Below are 18008 nucleotides of genomic sequence, written 5' to 3'. Positions count from 1 at the left end.
CTCTGGGGGACGCGGCAAAGATGATACTATCCGCAGATAAAGAAGGGTGAAGGTACACAGCCCCCCCCCAGCCCGTTTCTTTCCGACGGGGGAATGGGAGGGTGAAAGACTACAAATGAAGTAGATCGCGTCCACTAAAGAACATTAATTGGAAGTGAAGATGACGACTGACCCAGTCTTTCAGCCAAGCTCATGTAGACGGGATCTACTCGTCTCATGGTCTTCACCAGGTCCTTCCTCCTAAACTTGATCTCCACTGTCCCCTCAGGCTCCAGCACTCCACCTCTGAGCACATCAATGGTTTGAGTGGGTTAAAAGTTCACGCAGGCATTCACATGTGGTTTCCGAACCACCTTACCGGCTGTCCTTGTCGGCGTACATCTCCATGTGACGAGGGTTGATGGTGGGATCGATGACCACCCAGGAACCTCCCCGCAGCTCGGCCTGGGGGGGGATGTAGACCAGGACGGGCTGCTTGTACTCCCGCAGCCCGTCCACAATATAGGCGCCGAACTTCAGCACTTGGTCATACATGTCTAAAAAAAAAAAACAAAAAAAACAAAATGTATTTAGAAATGGCATCCATATTAGAGAACTATAAATAGCAAGTCTCTTTCATTTCACACCTTTCATTCCTCCAGAAAAGCCCCTCCAGTTGGCAAACACGAAGAGAGGCAGCCCCTCTCGGTTCAGGTCCTTAATAGCTTGCGCTGTTTTGAAAGCCGAATCGGGGAACCACACCTGTCCTGCCTGCTGGATGATCTAAACATACACATGGCAACATCGCAGTCACTCCATGGAAAGACAACGAAACACTTAGCTCATACTTGAGCGTGTGCAGCGAGTGACCTCCCTCACCTTGGCCTCCGAGTCCAAATTAGCTGGATCGGCTGGGATTGACAGCTCCACTGACCTAGTTTCCACAGCAACCACTCCAGTTGGTATCCCACCCAGTCTGCGCAAATACAGTATTTTAAGCGCAGACACCGACCATACTGGCGGAGAGGAAATTTTACTACAACACGGGAAATCCATTCTCAGGTATTGTTTTGTCTCTATTTTGGGGCTTACCGAGCTCTGCCGACCACCACACTTTGAGCCCACGGCTGCATCATCTCCATGAAGGAGCCATGGTCAAAGAAGCCGCTCTGCCATGAACCTTTCGGACCTTCAGATACGCAGATTGAAATCAGATGAAAAGGACCAGAGACAGTCATTGATCGCGGTGGTCCGCTACGGACCGGTTCATACAGGTCCATAACTTTTGCGGTATGCCAACCGGTGTTGAGGGGGTGGGCGGAGCTGGCACTTGTTGCTAATGCTAACAGTGAGCTGCTAGCCGTTTTGTTAGCAGCCTAAATTAGCGACTGAATGATTTTTAAAAAAAAAATTTTTTTGTTATGAATTTTATTTTTTTAGTTTAAAAATATAAACAAGTACACTTTTTTTTCTTTTATCTGAGCAGCTCGTTCCAAAGTGGCCTGCGGCTGGTGGTTGGGAAAAATCTTGATTTATAGCAAATTTTAATCACAAACATGAATCACTTTTTTTTTTTTTTCCCCCTTACATTTCATCCATTTCTTGTTAATACAGAGAAAGGCTGTGTGTGTTTTCCCTCTATCAGTAATCCTGGCAGGAAACATAATGGATGATTGGATACAAAAGGCTTGCGAAGCTGTTTTTCTGCTTGCTAACCCTGAGAAACACGCCATCCACTAGGAGGTTACTGTTCAATTAAGACTTGCCGCTCATCCCTCCCACCAAGGTGCGCCTCTTTCTACACAATCCTCCAACATCTCTGTGGTCTCAAGCTATAATTACACTGTTGCAGGACCTGCACAGTCCAGGCTTGCAGTCGGGAAACGCAGTCACATCCATTTCGGTGCTATCTTGATCTTGTCTCTTGGAGCATGATAGCAGACTTAACGGTTTCTCTCTTAGTGGCTACCCAGAGGCTCTCTTTGAAATGAGTAATTGCAACTTCTAACTCGTGGCACATTTGCTGGACATGATAAATCTTTATATTTACTTTAGGTAGCAAAAAATAAATAATCTTTATCATGGCCACGCACTTGGCCTACCTAAAAAGAATGTACTGAAAACTTGGACTGATGCACGATAAGAACATCCATCCATTTAAAATAATGCCATCACGATCATCTTAAGATGTAGTCACAAAAAGAAAAAAAAAAACTTCAAAAGGGCACTCACTCTGGTTGGCGCGACCGGCCAACATCCAACGAGGGTCATAGGGTGCCTTTGTGGGCACAAACTCAACAGGTCGATCTACGGGGTCCTTGGCACTCACAATGGGCACCGGACAAAATTTGCACTGTGAAAAAAAAACCCCGAAATAAATACAGCTCTAATTCAATCTATCACGCGATAGGAATCAAGTTGTTAGATTCTACCTTGGGCATGTAAGAGAGCCACTGCAGGAGAGTGAAGACTCCCTCAAAGTCATCACAAACAGTACTGTGGGTCACACCATTGTTGTGCATGATTTGGATCCCACCGAGCTGGTTATTTGATGTATAAACCTCTCGGCCCAGCACCTGGCGGAGGACACACATGCACCAACACGAGTGCGATTGAGCATGCCATACTTTTTTGCATCTGCCATTTGAAACGACAATGTAAGAGCTGGAGGATTTGGATGGGAGGTGGATATGATTTCAATCAGGCTGGGGAGCTTTAGATGAATTTAGCTTGCCCATAAAATAGAGCAATGTGTTGATAAAAATATTTAAAGGGGAAATCAAGCCCCCAAAAATAATAAAATAAAATGTTCTATGCTTCTAAACATGGCATTGTGATTAATAAGCAAAATCCACACATTTTTAGCCATCTCAGTGGGCAGCCATTTTGTCACTTCTGGCGACTGATGCCTACAAACGGGTGCATTTTGCAACTTAACTTATATTCCACAAACATTATTCATCACAATGACATGTTCAGACTAGTGAAGGCACACAGAACAATTTATTGCAATTTTTTTTGGGGGGGGGTTGACTTCCCCTTTAAACATTCGATTACGTTACAATTATATAGAATATAACTACTACTACTATTTTTGTACACCAGGAGTGTAACATGGCCTGCTCAAGCTCTTCGTATCCTATGCGCAAACGCCATGGCAACACACTTTACAAACATGTGGAAAGAATGCACTAATAGCCAATAATTTGCCATGGACAGTGCAATCCTCCGAATCAAGCAAACTACTTTTATCTGGCAAAGTGACCCTGAACCAACCTAAATCCATAAAGTCCTAACCTCAGCCTGCCTTATTTTCATAAGCAGGCAGGAACAGGTGGCAAGGGCCTGACATGGCTGAGTAAAAATCAGAAGAGCACACTCCCTAGCCTCGGCTTTCACCTTTTCAGCCATCATTTACTTTCTTTATTACCATTAATGGTTATGTATCTGGCTACAAATCTAGGGCGCTCTCCTAAAGCTGTCAGGAAAGCCTGCGGTCCCGAGAAACATTGCAGTCACCTTGACACACACAAAGCCTCTGAGCCTCCGGCCATCGCGGCTTCATTAAGATTCCGCTGTGCAGAGACAGCGAGGGGATGTAGGAGCAGGAAAGGAGGGAGATCGCCAGGAGAGAGAAAAGAGAGGCCAAGTCGATGGAACAGCTCATTGGGGTATTTGTGCTCGTAGTTACTATCCAAAGCCCATGAAAATATGGAAGCTTTCTGGAGGCTAATTAAATGATGATCTTGGGGTGGCAGCCTCCTGCTCTCAATTAAGTTTCAGTTAATAGCCGGGAAGTCACTCGAAGAATGGGGGGCGGGGGGAGAGGGGGTGGTTGGACAGAGAAAGAGAGAAAAGAAGCGAGAAATATCTTGCTCCCAATCTTAGCAAAAATACAATCACATCTACTTCAACTCAGAGCGTTTCGCTATTAGCCTGTGATGTGGACACTTCAACAGCAAACAGCTAAACAGTGGCGTCGTCTAAAAACAACAGAGGCTTCAGCAAATAGGTGCGCCGACAACCTGCCATTTGCATGATTTCTCATGCTGCCGCCTGTCAATTAATTTGAAATGGAGACATCTTATTACGCTGACAAGGAGTGAATGGGAGGGAAAATAAGAAAAACCGGAGACGTAGTAAGTAAAGCGTGCAGGCTCAAACATGAGCACTCACAGCAATCAACAACAAGCAGAAAAAAAAAACCTGTCTCAGCAAAACATTCATTTTAATGGAAAACAAATAATGCGGATGTCCCGCATTGCAGCCTCCAGCAAAGCAAATAGAGCTTCATGATTCGCCTTCAATTATTTAACAATGAAGGTAGGGGGTCTGGGATTGCAAGGGTATCCTTGTGGAACATAAATTAGAAGCGCCAAAAAAAAAAAAAAAAAAAAAAAATCTCAACAACTGTCGTATTCAGTAAAACTCTTTACAAGCACAGGAAATCTCAAGTACAAAACAGAAAAGATAACATTTATAATTTTAAACAATGAAATAAAATTTTAATGACTCCCCCTGCTGTGCTCTCATATTAATGGAATAAAAAATGTATTGTGAATTTGTATGCATTGCTTTTGGAGATCCTGGAGGAAAAACTCAATAAATGTGCGAATCTGACGGAGCCCAAAAGCGAGAATGCGGGCGTCGACTGTCGCTGCGTAATGGTGACAATGCTATTAAAATATTGCAACATTTGTTTGGACTATCCCGTTGCTTTACCTTATTGAGTGCTCCAGCGCCAGTAAGGATTATGTGCGAGTTGTCCACCTGAATGGTTCTCTGACCGAGTCTCACAAGATAGGCTCCGATTCCAATGGCTCGGCACGTTACCTTTTAAGCGAGACGATCAACGTTAAGGCTTCTTGACACCGAGTTGACAGCGAAAAGCTATTTGTATTTTGCACACACGTGCTCTTTACCAGGTTCATGGTGATGATCTCCTCATAAGCCACGGACGATTCTCCAGCAATCATGCCAGACCCTTTCAGATTCTCCACACCCAGCCCCTCTTCCTTTCCGATGATGTCAGTGATCTTGTACCTAGGTGACGGCAAATAATGCAGTTCACGTCTTTTCAGGGGTGAGCGGCCAACAGTCTTGCCTTCCACTTTTTATCTTAATCACTATGCATACTTAATTGATCTATGAACAGCTTCCTTAATCCTTTCCCATCCCACACACTATCCAGAAATCTAGAGACGTACCTGGATTCTCCCTCATCCTCCACATGTTCGCAATGTACAGAGTTGAGGGCTGAGACCTTCTTATAATCTTGAGGTGTCAGGTAGAGATACTTGAAACCCTGCAGGGGCAAGACGGTGACACCTCTGTTATTGTATGACGGCGACAGTGGCAACATCTGACCTCAAACGGCAAATTTGGTTTCGTAACGGACCTTGTATGGGTCGGCGGGATCTTGCCAGGCCACGTGGAACATGTGTCGGATTTCCTCAGCCAGGCCAATGCGGGCGCCGCTGTTGGCCGCAATGTAGATACGAGGGATCCCGCCGTCCCGGGCCATCTCGGAGGCGCGCAGAAACAGCACATCCTCCTGAGGTCCGAATGAGCCGATCTTGTGCGTGATGTCATTACTGATGACGATGATCTCGCGTCCTGCTGGATATTCGGGAGTGCGGAGGGTCATGCGCCATGCCACCATACCAATCTACAGTAGATGGGGGGGGGAAGAAAAGAGACATATGCAAGTAAATACAACAAAAAATGTTTGCGTTACATTTCAAATCTGCATCTTGGGGAAAAAAAAAAAAAAGATGTATCACTTATGTACTGCAAGGATAACAGAACATTTTGGATGTTAACAATTTGCCTCAGAGGTTTACCAGTTACTTTTATTAAAGTATGAAAGCACAACAACAAACCTCATTGCCGCCTGGCAGTCGGTTCATCTGCACCAGTTGACCTTGGGCTTCCAACACCAGCTCGGTGAAGGTCAGCAACTCGGAGGGAAGAGGGCATTTAGGTACGAAAGCATGCGCTTGGCTTGAGTGCCACAACTTTTTCAGAGCCTGGAAAAAGAGGTGGAAGAGTCCGGTCAGGTGTATTGATTGCATCAAAAGCAAAAATCAACATGAAATTAAAAGTAATAATTCTGATGACGTTAAAGACACACATGGAGGTTTGTAATGTACCTGTCGAAACATTTCTGGGAAATCATAGACGTAAGTAGTTCCCAGCGACTGTGCTTGAAAGCGCTTGGACTGCAGCAGGTCCTTAGTGACGTAGGGTGTGTTGATGAGCATGCCGTGCAAAGGACCCTGCTTGTCTCCATATGCCTGGAACATGATCTGCACAAAAAAGGAGGGAAGGTACTGTAAACTGTTAAAAATTGCGAACCTTTGGCAACACGGCAAATGGAAAATGGGATTCAATTTCTTGCCGTACGCGAACGAGCAAATTGGGATTGATGGTTGTCAAAGACTCATTTACGCGAGTCTTCTGATCAACCATTCTTATCACACTAAGACAAAAAAGAACTTCTCGCTCACAGCGAATGGCCTCATCAGTAAATAGCAATGAAATCAAAATAAAAAAAAAAATAAAATTCACCTTTGACAAGATTCTAGGATCTTGCTATGCTTGCCAGTTCTAAGCGTTTGTAAAGTGACACCCTGTATTTTAAAAACAGACACGTCCTGCTACTTGACAAAACCTCCTAAAAAGAGGCCATTAAATTGCAACTCGGATGATGAGGACTCCATGACGGAACCGGAGCACAATTCCTGTGATGGAAAATGTATGAGTGCCCCACCTGGCGGTCTTTGGGCCCCACCTGTCCCGTTCGGGAGTCAGTGACCTCCTTGTAGAGGCTGATATCCAGGTAGTAGCCGGATTCATTTGTGAGAAACAAGCGAATGGGGATTTGTTTTCCGGTCGGCGTCAGGCGGATGTTAATTTTCAGTTCGGCTTGCAGGACGCGCAGCTTCCAAAGCCGGCTGCCGTAACGCATCACCATGGAACGCACGGACTCCTCGATCTGTTCACGGAGGCATACTAGTTCAAAGTCGATGCTAAATCACAAAGAAAATCTGAAGCCGTTGTTTCTGACGCACTATACCTTCGAGGGGTCCATGATGACTGTGGGGACAAAATTGAGGAAGATGTGGTTACAGTCCGTACGCACAGTCGTGTTGTTGAAAGCAACCTCGAGCTCATCCATGGCCTCTAGAAGCAAACGCTCAGCCTCATTGTGAAGGTACTCAAAAGAGGCCTCCTGGTGAAGGCAAAGAAAGAAAAAAAAAACAATCAGTGAGGGGTAGGTATGATTCATCTGTGGCTGATCGAGCAGATGGAGCAGGTTGTCAGGTTCTTACTTTGGTGACTAAATCAGAATGGCGGATAATAGCTCGCACAAAGAACCGGTAGTCTGTAACTTCTGCTCCCACTTCCACGCGTGCTGCACCCAGATAGAGGTGCATCTTGTGGTTGGCGCACGGAATGGCTGTCAGGGCAAAATTTCGCATGCGGTTGAGCTCCAGCTGGAACGCTAAAGCCGGCTCCAAGTGGCGGTAGATCCTATCTTCCACAAACTGTTGAGAAAATGCCACCATGTCGAAATAAAAAAAACAATGCAACACACACACACACACTCTTCAAGAAATTGACACTTTTTTTTTTTTTCTTCACAAGGCAACACTGCTATTAACCGAGATGATATCAATGGCAGTTTCAAGAACACCGGCTCCCAATAAAAGTAGAAAGATGCCCGAGAGCTACACACAGTATTAAGTAAATGAAATCGTGGGCAATCTCATTCTCAGAGAGCAGCTAATGGGTGTCATTTCTCTTAAATGGGAGACATAATTAAAGAGTTCATTACTTTAATGAGTTTTGCTGGTGTCATTGTAGTCAAACTATCAGGGGCGAGAGAGAGAGAGAGAAGGAGCCATCAAATGTCTACAAGGGAAGAAATCCGGTGCAGCCTCGGGTTAAAATAAATAAATAAATAAAAGTTGCCTCAACAATCAATCCAAAATATAGTCACCGTAACGTTAAAGAGTTGGTGCTCAACTGCTGAAACGGGTTGCCCGATGCCTAATTCTGAAGTCTCCTTAAGCACCCCTTGTAGCAACTTTAGCTTTGGCATTGTTTTAAATGCAGAAAACGTTCATGGTTTATCAAAATGACACTCATACCTTATCTCTGGCGCGGAATGTGAAAAATTTGGGGAATTCTCTCTGTGTAGGAAATAGAAGAAAAAGGAAAAACAATAAAACACACACACCACAAAATAAAAACATTTAAGTCGGCGCAACATAGAAACGTCATCACAACAAGCTCGAATAAGTTATTTGTAGCTGATATATCTCGTACGGAATTCTTCCTGATGGTAAGTGAATATAAGAATGGCCCGTGTTGAAAGGTATACATTCCCTTTGTGGATGAATAAAACATGTCATTCTTTCCGAGACGCTCCATCCGCTAAATAGCCGCTTGCCCAGTTGAATGATATCAGATGAAGTGTTCGACAACAATGCCGGCCCGATTGGAGACGCTTTCCTCACCTCACGTGCGACTTGATAACTGAAGGCAAGCAATTGTACACAAAGTGCAAGCTTGGCCGACACAATTTGACACTGATTACACATTCGGTCAAGATTATCGTCAATGGGCGGGGAGAAATGTTTTGGAGGTAGAGTGCGACAAAAATCCCCCTTCCATTTAACGAGGGCCTCATAATGGCACGGACACCTCTGAGCATGATTAGTTCGCCGTCGCGGAAGGGCCATGAAAAAAAGAAAAAGAAGGGAGGGGAAAAAAAAAAAAAAAAAAGAAATCAAAGCCTATTGTCAAAACAGTATCATGGTCGAAAGGCAGGGCACTCCTCACGATGCTCTCATTAATGCCGTCATTACCGGACCGTTGGTGTTTGGACACATTATGCAACAATCGGTTTACGCAATGTCGTGGCTACAGAGTGAACAGTATCCACAGACTTTTTTTTTTTTTTTTAAAGGAAAACCCATCTAATGAGGTCTTTTTCTTTCATTTCATGAGACTAGCTGCCCTCCTTCCCCCTTCGCCTCTACTTACATGAAACCTTTGGTCCACCTCACAGTTGATTTGCTTCCTGAAATCCTGTCATCATAAATGTTGCGCAAGCAAGGCATGCAAGAGGAGATACAGGAGAGACAAGGCTCAATTTATAATGCAAATTATCTCAAATGATTACAACAACATACAAAATATGCTATGCAAATTAGGCAATATTAGTTATTAGCATATATTGGGATTTTTAAAAAAAAATTTCTTTTAGCATAAATAGCAGCCCTAACAATTACAAGAGTGACATGCAAGGCAGAAAGCAAACAAATACACAAATTAAGCAATTACCGAAGCACAGAACGAGCATCTTACCTTCTGAGCCACAAGGAAGGTCAAGCGACGGATTCCGTGTTCAAACAGCAGAGATTTCTGGGATGGATTGAGAAATACAAAATACCTGAGTTAGTCGGTTGGTTGGCATAATCAACTTAAGCAACGTTCTACTTCCTACCTTTGATTGGGTGAACTCCCGAAACATGGCTGCCAGGCCGTCATCGTCCATATCACTATCGGTCTTTATAGCCACATTCAATATGTGGATGGGTTCCTCTTGGGTGCTCTGGATGAGCAAAAAGCAATGAAAAAAATATTTTAAAATTTGCACCACATGTAATAATTCCAAGTACAAAAAAAGCTTTTACCACCTTGTTGTCCTCTTCACCATAAAGGACGGGATTACCTCCCTCAGGGAAGGTCGGGCTCGGGGGAGGAGAGTCGGTGAAGCAACTCAGCACATCCGTTATGTTCCTTAAAAAACAGGCAACCGCAAGATATTCAGATTTGCCTTTCAAATGATTTCAAATAGTGCGCACTAACTTGCTGAAGTCCTGGAAGGAGCGATAGGAGACCATGGCGCCCATTCGTTGACAGGGGGGCGTAAAAGATGTGTCCAGCAAAACATCACTCACGCTCGCCATGTGCACCATGCCGTAGTGGTTCAAGTTTGATGAGAAGGACATCCTGTGTGCGAGAAGCGCTCCGAATGAGAATTCACTCCATCAAGCGTCATTTGAAGACATTTCCCATCCTCCTTTTGAGAGTCCCAAGTTTAAGAGTTTTGAACCCAGAGCTTTTTTGATGCTGAGGAAAAGCAACCGCTTGCCGATTCTCTTGGCGTAAAGATTGTTAAATTGAATGAAGCACCAACAATAAAAAGCAGGTCCTAAAAACATTTCACCATTACATTTGAGAACAGTGAAGCAGCTGGACAGTGTATCGCGGGTACTTGACGGACGACTTGTTAGTTAAATTGGCCCAATAAAATTGCCCGTGTCCCCACAAAGTCATCACTGTTAGAAGGGGAAAAGAAGAGATCACTGACAACCCATCGAGTGGTGACAAAAATGTAACATTTGGGACCCGCTATTTCAGATTAAATATGATTCAGAATGAAATGCATTCTTGCGCTGACAGATCAAAACCAGAGATGTCTAAAAATCGAAACGGAATCAGGATCAGTTGAACGGCCAAATGGGTCAGACAAAACGTCACAGCAGGATCGTTGCATAGATCTTGACGGCAAATTTTGAAGAGTTGCAAGCCAAAGCAGCCACGGTTACGACGGACTGAGACCAAATTTCATTTTGTCACGTCACTCGACTCAGCCTCCATAAATTCTCAACACACCAAGAAAAAGCAAAACGCACCAGTCGGACCTTGTAAGTAAGATCATCAATGTTAAAAGGTTACACCCGCTGAGACTACTTCGACATTTTGCATCAAACCTGTCCTGAGATTCGAAACACGACAAAGTTTGGGCTTTTGTCATGTCCAGGACTGTGGGGGCAGACATTTTCCTAGTAGGACAGTTACATTATTTATTTCAGTAAATGTGAACATGTTATTCAAAATCTCAACACACAAAGACTCACAGGCAGACATTAAAAAGTATTAAAAAAAAAAAAAAAAAAAAAAAGCTATGAGCTGAGGGCCACGCTGTCGTTAATTAAATTAATAAATCATCCACTTAGTACTTCTCCACTTCTACCAACTGTATCATGTCTGCTAAATTAGCAGTTACATTGATCTTGAGTTGAATTTGCGCTTTGGCCATGCATCTAAACTAAGTCTATGCGATAAAAAGAATGTTTACAATACCTGTTTAGAGTGGGGATGTTCCCTCTGCAATCAAACAACATTGATTACTACGGGGTTAGTGGTAGGCATCAGGACAGCAAGACAGTCAAGTTGCAGCGGTGTGTTCATCTCAACAACGCTTTAGCACGCACTTGTCAATATCGAAACGAATGCGCCCGGGTGTCAAAAGGTTGAGCACACATTTTACTTCTTGACTGCTCTCTGTACAACGTGCATCATTAGATATTTAGGCTGTCGTTTGTCCAGCGCCTTGCTCAACAAAAGGGAGAGGATCACATGCTGTTTTTAGAAAAATGTGATTGTTATTACAGAGTCGTAACACAAACATGCAGTATACACGCTCCCTAGCGACGACAGTAGGTACAGCCGCACAAAATTCACAAGGTGTTCAATCCCAAATTTTTCATGCTCACTTTTGAAGAACACTGACACAGATGATTAATCTTTTTATCCTGATTAAGACCTCAGTAGTCACATGTATTGCCTGCTAATATTTGGGAAATTATGATTTCACAAATAATGCAGTGCAACGCTACACACCCTTGCAAAACAAAAATAAAACTGATATATAAAAAGCTGAATTTTTGATTGCGCTTTAGGGTGCAGCTGTACCTAATGTTGCGGTTGGTATGTGCATATGGACAGCTAACAGTCGTCGAAGCCAGCATGCTAAACATGCCACAGAAACAGAAAGCAAACAAACAACACAATCACGCAGTGGGTTCACAAATGCAATGATTCCCAACTACAAGCATGGTCAACTGCTGAACATGCACGAGACAATCCTCAAATGTGTGGAGTTAGCAATGGCTATGGCAACAGTGCCCCCTAGGAAGACAAGCCAACATAAGGTACTGCAGGCCACAGAGCAGTCAGGTCTGGTAATAGACCAACTTTGCAAACAAGGAGCATTTACAGAACACAATTGGGATAAGCAACCCAAACACCACTGAAGATCATAGAAACGTCATCCAAAAAGTGAAAGTCGAAAGTCAGGATACAAAACACAATGTTTCAGGAAAATGTGTGCATTTAAACCGAAATAAATCTAACAAAATCAACTCCAATATCACGTTGACTTTTTTTTTCAATTACAAGTTGGTCATAATGCAATCCCATCATGTGTTTTCGTGACCAAAAAATAATCCTTTAGGAAAAGGGATGTATGGGAAAAAAAACAAGAACCACCAAATACAATTCCGAAGTGCACTGTAGTTTAAAATAAAAGTTTCGACAAAAACCATCAATGCAAAACTAAGAAAGCGTCGCTACTAAAGAGCAGGAGGCAAATAACTGTTCATCTTTGGGAATGAGAAATACCTGTTTGGGTGTGAGGTGGGGAGCATGAACTGGAACTCGACTATACATGTGTTGTCCTTCAACTGGCGATGCTGCACGCTGTTGAGCTCATAGGCGATATATGCGCGGCGCACATACACCTGCCGTTATTAGGAGATCCAGGCACATAATCGTAAGTACATTTGAGTGACCGCCGCTTTAAACATAAATGAGGGCAAAGTCGTTGGAGAACGGAGAGAAATGAGGATCTCACCTCAAGGGCGGCCATTCGGACAACCTGATTACTGTGGTAGAAGAAGTTGGGCAAAACATCAAAGATGGATGTCTCGGAAAGGATAAGTTTCTACAAGACAAGTGGACAGTCAGAAACGCTTGCGCCACGAATGAGTCGCTCACATCTGCAGGTTGTTCGTGCCTACCTGCAGATTCTCAATGCAGAATTGGTGGCCGTACATATCGATGGCAGAGAGGAAGATGGACTCCACCTGGTTGTGGCGGAGCTCGTAAGAGGGGAGGTGGGATGCTATCAGCACCTGCAGAGAATGAAATTATCAGGGATTTCATAGCTCATTGAATTTTATTATCTTCAGACATTGTCTTTTCTATGTTCACACAGTGCGCAGCATAAATGAGTACACCCCACCTGATTTATTAGAAAACATTAACTTTCCTTTCACTAATGTATACTGGCATACGAATGAGATTTGGCTTCTTTGTGTGGTGCACACACGAACATTTTTTCCCCTCACAAGTACATTAAATGATGCAAAAAGGAGTACACACCAATGAAAGTCTACAAAAATAAATGTTACGTTAGTATTGTATTCATTTATTAATTCACAAGAATTCAACCACGGGTGAGTTTAATCATCATCAAAATTCTTGTGTTCTCTGAAAACGGTGCACGTTGTTTTATACAAAACTCTGCAAAGCACTCTTAACTCCGCCCGTACTACATTTGAGGGATTTCTACATTGTCATTTCGTTTTAAGTTGAACAACAAACCTGCCGAGCGCGAAGTGCCACCTTTGCGTTTGTCGTCTTGCTGAGCTGGGTGAATTCCGTCAACATGGCCATCAGCTCTTCTGTCAGTGTAGGATCGCGGCCACACAATTGGTCCTAACGAGAGGATACACAGTGTACTATCGCTATCATACATGTACAGAAAAAGGAAAACCCACAACACAACATCCTAGTGTCTGCCCACGGGGCAATTGTAATGAAAAATGAGAAACTTACAATCAGCATGGTAACCAGCAGGTTCTTCTTGGTGACTTGGGCGTGGGAGAAGATGTAGTTGAGCACATTTGCCATGTCACCTTTGTTTTCTTCTCGCAGGGCAAACACACACTTGTCATAATGTCCTATCAAAACAAACAAGCAAACATATTTGTACTACGCAATACTGAGAAACTTGCAGCCCAGCGAAGTTGCTCATTGTGAAAGAGCTCCACCCAATGGAGGCACGAAGTATTACATCTGACTCTATAACTGCTTGCATGGTTGGTCTTAGAGTTGCTCCAATACCTCACCATTCTGAAACTGGATTTCCACTTTCAGGTATTGCCGGAGCAAGTCGATCACCACTGCCTTCATGAAACCTCGGATCCCACTGCGATATCTGGAAGAAAAAAAAAGTAATAAAATCAACAAGTCAGCCCGGTTTGTAGCTATTTTTGGAATGTGTAGTTCGATTTCATCTCTTCTGACCACCAGTGTGGTCACTCGGGATTCATAGAACTGCATTTAAAGATGGAACTTTACATCCCATCATTCGCTGTCTAATATGATAGTCAAACTTTTTTAATAGAAGTCATCGGGCCTTGTCGGATGCAACGTAAACAAATTCCAGAGGACACCGCTGCACTCACTTTTGCACCAGCTGAACAATGCTTTGTGTGTTCATGAAGAAGACTTCTCTCTCAGACTTCTTGTTAAGAGTTGCAGCGTGGCTGTCCAAGATGTTTGCAATCTAGAAAGTAAGGAAATGCAGGGAAATGCACAATTGTAAACATGTAAGACTTCCAGCAACTATTTTAGGAAATCTAGTAAAATGCAGAAGTGGAGGATGCAAGTCATTATTAGTAGTAGTCCACTTTTCTTAATGATTACACATGACACCACCATCTATGAATAAGGTGTGCTTTGCTGCCACCCTGTGGCAATTATAAACCTTTTTCTAAGGAGGTGTCATTATTTGTGGCAGAGATTTATGCCTATCTGCCGCAAATAGCAGGGAACACTTCATTTCAAGTTTGACTTTCATATTAATTTTAATATTACATATATGCTATCCTAGTCATTTAAACGGAGAATGTGTGGTGGTTTAGCTTTATGCACGTTTGTGTGTGTGTCTGTATCATGGACCACCTGCTGACTGGGGAACTGGCAGAGCACTGAGGTGATGTTGCTGGCATACTGAGCCATCTCCTTCTTGATGGCTTTCTCCACAGCAGGTGGGATGCGACCCGAGACGCTGGTCATAATGTCTTGAAGCTCCAGCAGCGGCAACGAGGGGTCACGCATGGTTTTCATCAGCCTTTCCACCCACTCTTTCAACTGGGAATACAAAAGTTAGAGTGTTCAAGGAGCCTACATTTAGTGTCAGGGGTTTTTTTTGGTTTTTTTAACCAGGTGTTGTATGAGGTCTCACCTTGGCGCTGAAGAAAGGCTCAGGAAGACAGTAGCCATTCATGACGTGAACAAGGTGATCCAGTGTGTTGTGAAAAACTCTGTGAAGTTTTTCTCCTCGCAGAGCGACAGCCTGAGTGGAGGGCAAGGTACCTGTATGCAACTCTGCCTGCAAAAAAAATAAATAAATTAAAAAAATCCCCAATCTTTTGAAAACTTGCAGAGTTTACATAATATCGATATATAAGAAGTGCATTTTTTGTATGTGAAAAGTCCAAATTGCGATTCGACATTTCACTGGCATTTTGGGAAATTTGCATTGACACACTTTTGCAAACCAGCTTGCCTTGCCACTTTAATAAAAGTCAAAAGTGTGGAATATAAACCTTTGCTCTTCCTTGATTGTTTGACATGGATTAGCAAATATAAGACCATATATTGATGCATCAGAATCCAATTGAATCACAACTGAATCGAACCCCTCCTTGACATGCAAACGGACATCACTCTGTCACCTTACCTGTTGCACCCGAGTGGGGTCATCAAGTTGAAGTTTGGCGATGACACACCCGGGCTCCAGTGACGCGCCGGCTCTCTTCACATAGTGAATACAACCCGACTCAGCAGCTGTGAGGGCCATGACCATCTTCATCACCTGCAATGGAAATCAGGACAATCGACTCAACCGACACATTACAATACGTTCACTCGCTAAGCAAAAACGACATACCTCGATTTCAGCATAACACTGGCCAGCAAAAACATGACCGCCGTCTTCGACGGTGTACTGGATGATTTTCCCTGCCGAGGGAGATCGCAGCAGCGAGGGGTCGTTCTCCTTTTCAAAAACACAGGTCCTGTTCCCTATGGTGATGCGATACCTTTCGAGAGGAATAACCGGTTGAGATCAAATCTAAATTAAGCATATGTTGTCATGCAAATGGATGGTTTTCATCTTACCGGTCTACCTCTTCCTTCATGTAGGTAGTGTAGCTGCTGCCATCATAGGACAGCAACAAACCTCCGTCGCTGAGCCGATGGACGTCCACCTCGACGGTGGAGTTGTTCATGATGAGCACATACGAGTTGGGAGACTGGCGAGTCACGGTCAGGATGTACTTTATGCCTTCGTAGATCAGCTCGACATCCACTGTGTTGAGGAGCGTGTGAGCTGGCAGCACCTGCCCTCTGGATCACAATGTAGAGAAGCAATTATAGTGCACACTTGGAACTTGAACTCGCAATTTTAAATGGAAAACAAAATGAAATACAGAGGGTGAACAAGACTCCAGAGTCTGCAGTAAAAGTATGGAATTATTTTTTTTTTAAATAATCAAAAGTCATTTTTTTTGCTTTATTATTTAATGCAATTCCTAGCTACCTACACTGCACTAGCACTTAAAAGTTGTGATGGACAAATGAAGCTTCATGAAGCACTTGTGATAATTTTTTATGCCTCTAGATGGCTCTCTCCGTTAAAAGATGCAGTGGAAATGTAATCAATTTCTATTGTACTGGCCTTCATCTCTAAACCAAGAGCACCATCTAGTGGAGTAACAAATATCACGAGTGCTTCACAAAGCATCATTTTGCTATCACTACTTAAAAGGATTCCAGCGGCAAAACTACTGAGAAACCGAGAGTAGTTCCATATATTTTCATCATTCTCTATTCACTCAATACAGTATCTGAACAAAATCAACCATTAAACAACTTCCTGGAATGGATTTGATGATGGCCGCACGCTTACCTCTCCAGAGAATGCAGGAAAATGGACACGCTGTTCCTTAGATTAACATCTGCCACATGAAGAGCTCCACTTACAAGTCCCAGCATTGTGTCTGGACGCTCCGCCTGAAAGCCACAAATCCGATTCAGAACGACACGCTACCAGAATCATCGCAGTGATCAAAGCAGAACAATCTGAGCACACCTGCATCTTCTCCGAGATAAGCCTATCCAGCCAGCCCGTGTCGATGGTGTTATTCTGAAAGCTGTTTGTTTCCAGCAGCTTTATGAGGTATTCCACAGTGGTCCGAAAGTCTCCTCTGATAGACAACTCTTTCAAAGCTACCACCATGTTACTAGAAGAATCACAACATTTCACAATAAGATTACAGCACAGCAAGTTGTTGACGAAAAGATTTTGTGAATCCTTACGAGATGGCTTCTTCACGATTTTCTCCCCAAGAAAAACAGTGTCCAAATTGGGAGTCGGCAAACTCGTGCAGTCCGCCAGCAGCCGCGACACTGAAGTAGCCCCACACGTTCTTATTGCTGCGAAAGTTCAACTCTTGTACTGTTCCGGAGCTTGGCTTGAAACCCTGCAAATAGAGACACCATTTGATGACAACATGCCGCCAAAGCCATGAGGAGAAACTTGGTCAAAGACTCGCTTAGATGAGCAATAAGCATAACCTCGTCCGGGTTTTCACTGGTGATGCGAGCTGCGATGACGTGCCCACGTGGGGAGGCGGCCGTCGACAGACCCTCAAAGTCGATGGGAGAGTCACCCCAGGGCTGCGTCCCGTAAAGCATCCGGATGTCTTTGATTCGGTGAAGCGGGATGCCCATTGCAATCTAAAGCAGGAACAAAGTTAACTATATATAAATAAATAAATAAATAACCTAAGCAAATCATGTGGCAAGTTAATTATTTGCGACACCTGCACAATTCAATGACAACACATGCAAAGCTGTGTGAAAAAATCTGCTTGTGCAAAAGGTAATAAATACTCAATACTAAATATAAAATGCAGACCAATGCCACTACAAACTCAACCTGCAGTATTAAATTTCAATTTATACGTCCGGGCGTGTGCGTAAAGCAACGCATATAAAAGCTACTGAATCACCTCACACTGTGCATGTGTACTCAAAGTGCACCCATTAAAGTGTCTGGTGAATTCATGTTAGCTTTTTGAAGTGACTGATGT

General features: G+C 43.5%; 1 protein-coding gene across 8 annotated transcripts in view; it reads right to left on the bottom strand.

Moving 5' to 3' along the window:
- LOC148320307 (acetyl-CoA carboxylase) overlaps positions 1 to 18008 on the bottom strand; it is a 28150-nt gene that overhangs the window by 4029 nt on the left and 6113 nt on the right. The window contains exons 12-51 of one of the 8 annotated variants that reach the window (XM_088278808.1): positions 17491 to 17652; positions 17233 to 17396; positions 17006 to 17156; positions 16823 to 16926; positions 16033 to 16260; positions 15803 to 15953; positions 15593 to 15727; positions 15095 to 15241; positions 14812 to 15000; positions 14313 to 14413; positions 13974 to 14062; positions 13681 to 13805; positions 13447 to 13560; positions 12861 to 12974; positions 12695 to 12784; positions 12463 to 12581; positions 11143 to 11166; positions 10770 to 10841; positions 9862 to 10005; positions 9690 to 9792; positions 9497 to 9604; positions 9358 to 9414; positions 9034 to 9078; positions 8136 to 8177; positions 7314 to 7529; positions 7058 to 7213; positions 6752 to 6976; positions 6132 to 6287; positions 5862 to 6008; positions 5378 to 5647; positions 5187 to 5284; positions 4902 to 5022; positions 4702 to 4812; positions 2412 to 2555; positions 2212 to 2332; positions 1072 to 1168; positions 859 to 955; positions 627 to 762; positions 359 to 536; positions 173 to 285 (exon numbers count right to left, since the gene is read on the bottom strand). In XM_088278808.1, the coding sequence (XP_088134934.1) occupies positions 173 to 285; positions 359 to 536; positions 627 to 762; positions 859 to 955; positions 1072 to 1168; positions 2212 to 2332; positions 2412 to 2555; positions 4702 to 4812; positions 4902 to 5022; positions 5187 to 5284; positions 5378 to 5647; positions 5862 to 6008; positions 6132 to 6287; positions 6752 to 6976; positions 7058 to 7213; positions 7314 to 7529; positions 8136 to 8177; positions 9034 to 9078; positions 9358 to 9414; positions 9497 to 9604; positions 9690 to 9792; positions 9862 to 10005; positions 10770 to 10841; positions 11143 to 11166; positions 12463 to 12581; positions 12695 to 12784; positions 12861 to 12974; positions 13447 to 13560; positions 13681 to 13805; positions 13974 to 14062; positions 14313 to 14413; positions 14812 to 15000; positions 15095 to 15241; positions 15593 to 15727; positions 15803 to 15953; positions 16033 to 16260; positions 16823 to 16926; positions 17006 to 17156; positions 17233 to 17396; positions 17491 to 17652 (5164 nt within the window). The remainder of the gene's footprint in view (positions 1 to 172; positions 286 to 358; positions 537 to 626; positions 763 to 858; positions 956 to 1071; positions 1169 to 2211; positions 2333 to 2411; positions 2556 to 4701; positions 4813 to 4901; positions 5023 to 5186; positions 5285 to 5377; positions 5648 to 5861; positions 6009 to 6131; positions 6288 to 6751; positions 6977 to 7057; positions 7214 to 7313; positions 7530 to 8135; positions 8178 to 9033; positions 9079 to 9357; positions 9415 to 9496; positions 9605 to 9689; positions 9793 to 9861; positions 10006 to 10769; positions 10842 to 11142; positions 11167 to 12462; positions 12582 to 12694; positions 12785 to 12860; positions 12975 to 13446; positions 13561 to 13680; positions 13806 to 13973; positions 14063 to 14312; positions 14414 to 14811; positions 15001 to 15094; positions 15242 to 15592; positions 15728 to 15802; positions 15954 to 16032; positions 16261 to 16822; positions 16927 to 17005; positions 17157 to 17232; positions 17397 to 17490; positions 17653 to 18008) is intronic. The other 7 variants (XM_088278809.1, XM_088278810.1, XM_088278811.1 and 4 more) reach the window with 7 other exon arrangements.

Source organism: Idiotropiscis lumnitzeri, chromosome 17 (assembly GCF_059441095.1).
Source record: "Idiotropiscis lumnitzeri isolate Australia: NSW breed Sydney's pygmy pipehorse chromosome 17, RoL_Ilum_1.0, whole genome shotgun sequence".
Taxonomy (NCBI): domain Eukaryota; kingdom Metazoa; phylum Chordata; class Actinopteri; order Syngnathiformes; family Syngnathidae; genus Idiotropiscis; species Idiotropiscis lumnitzeri.
Note: the sequence above shows the minus strand (reverse complement) of the source record. Positions and strands in the feature narration are given on the sequence as shown.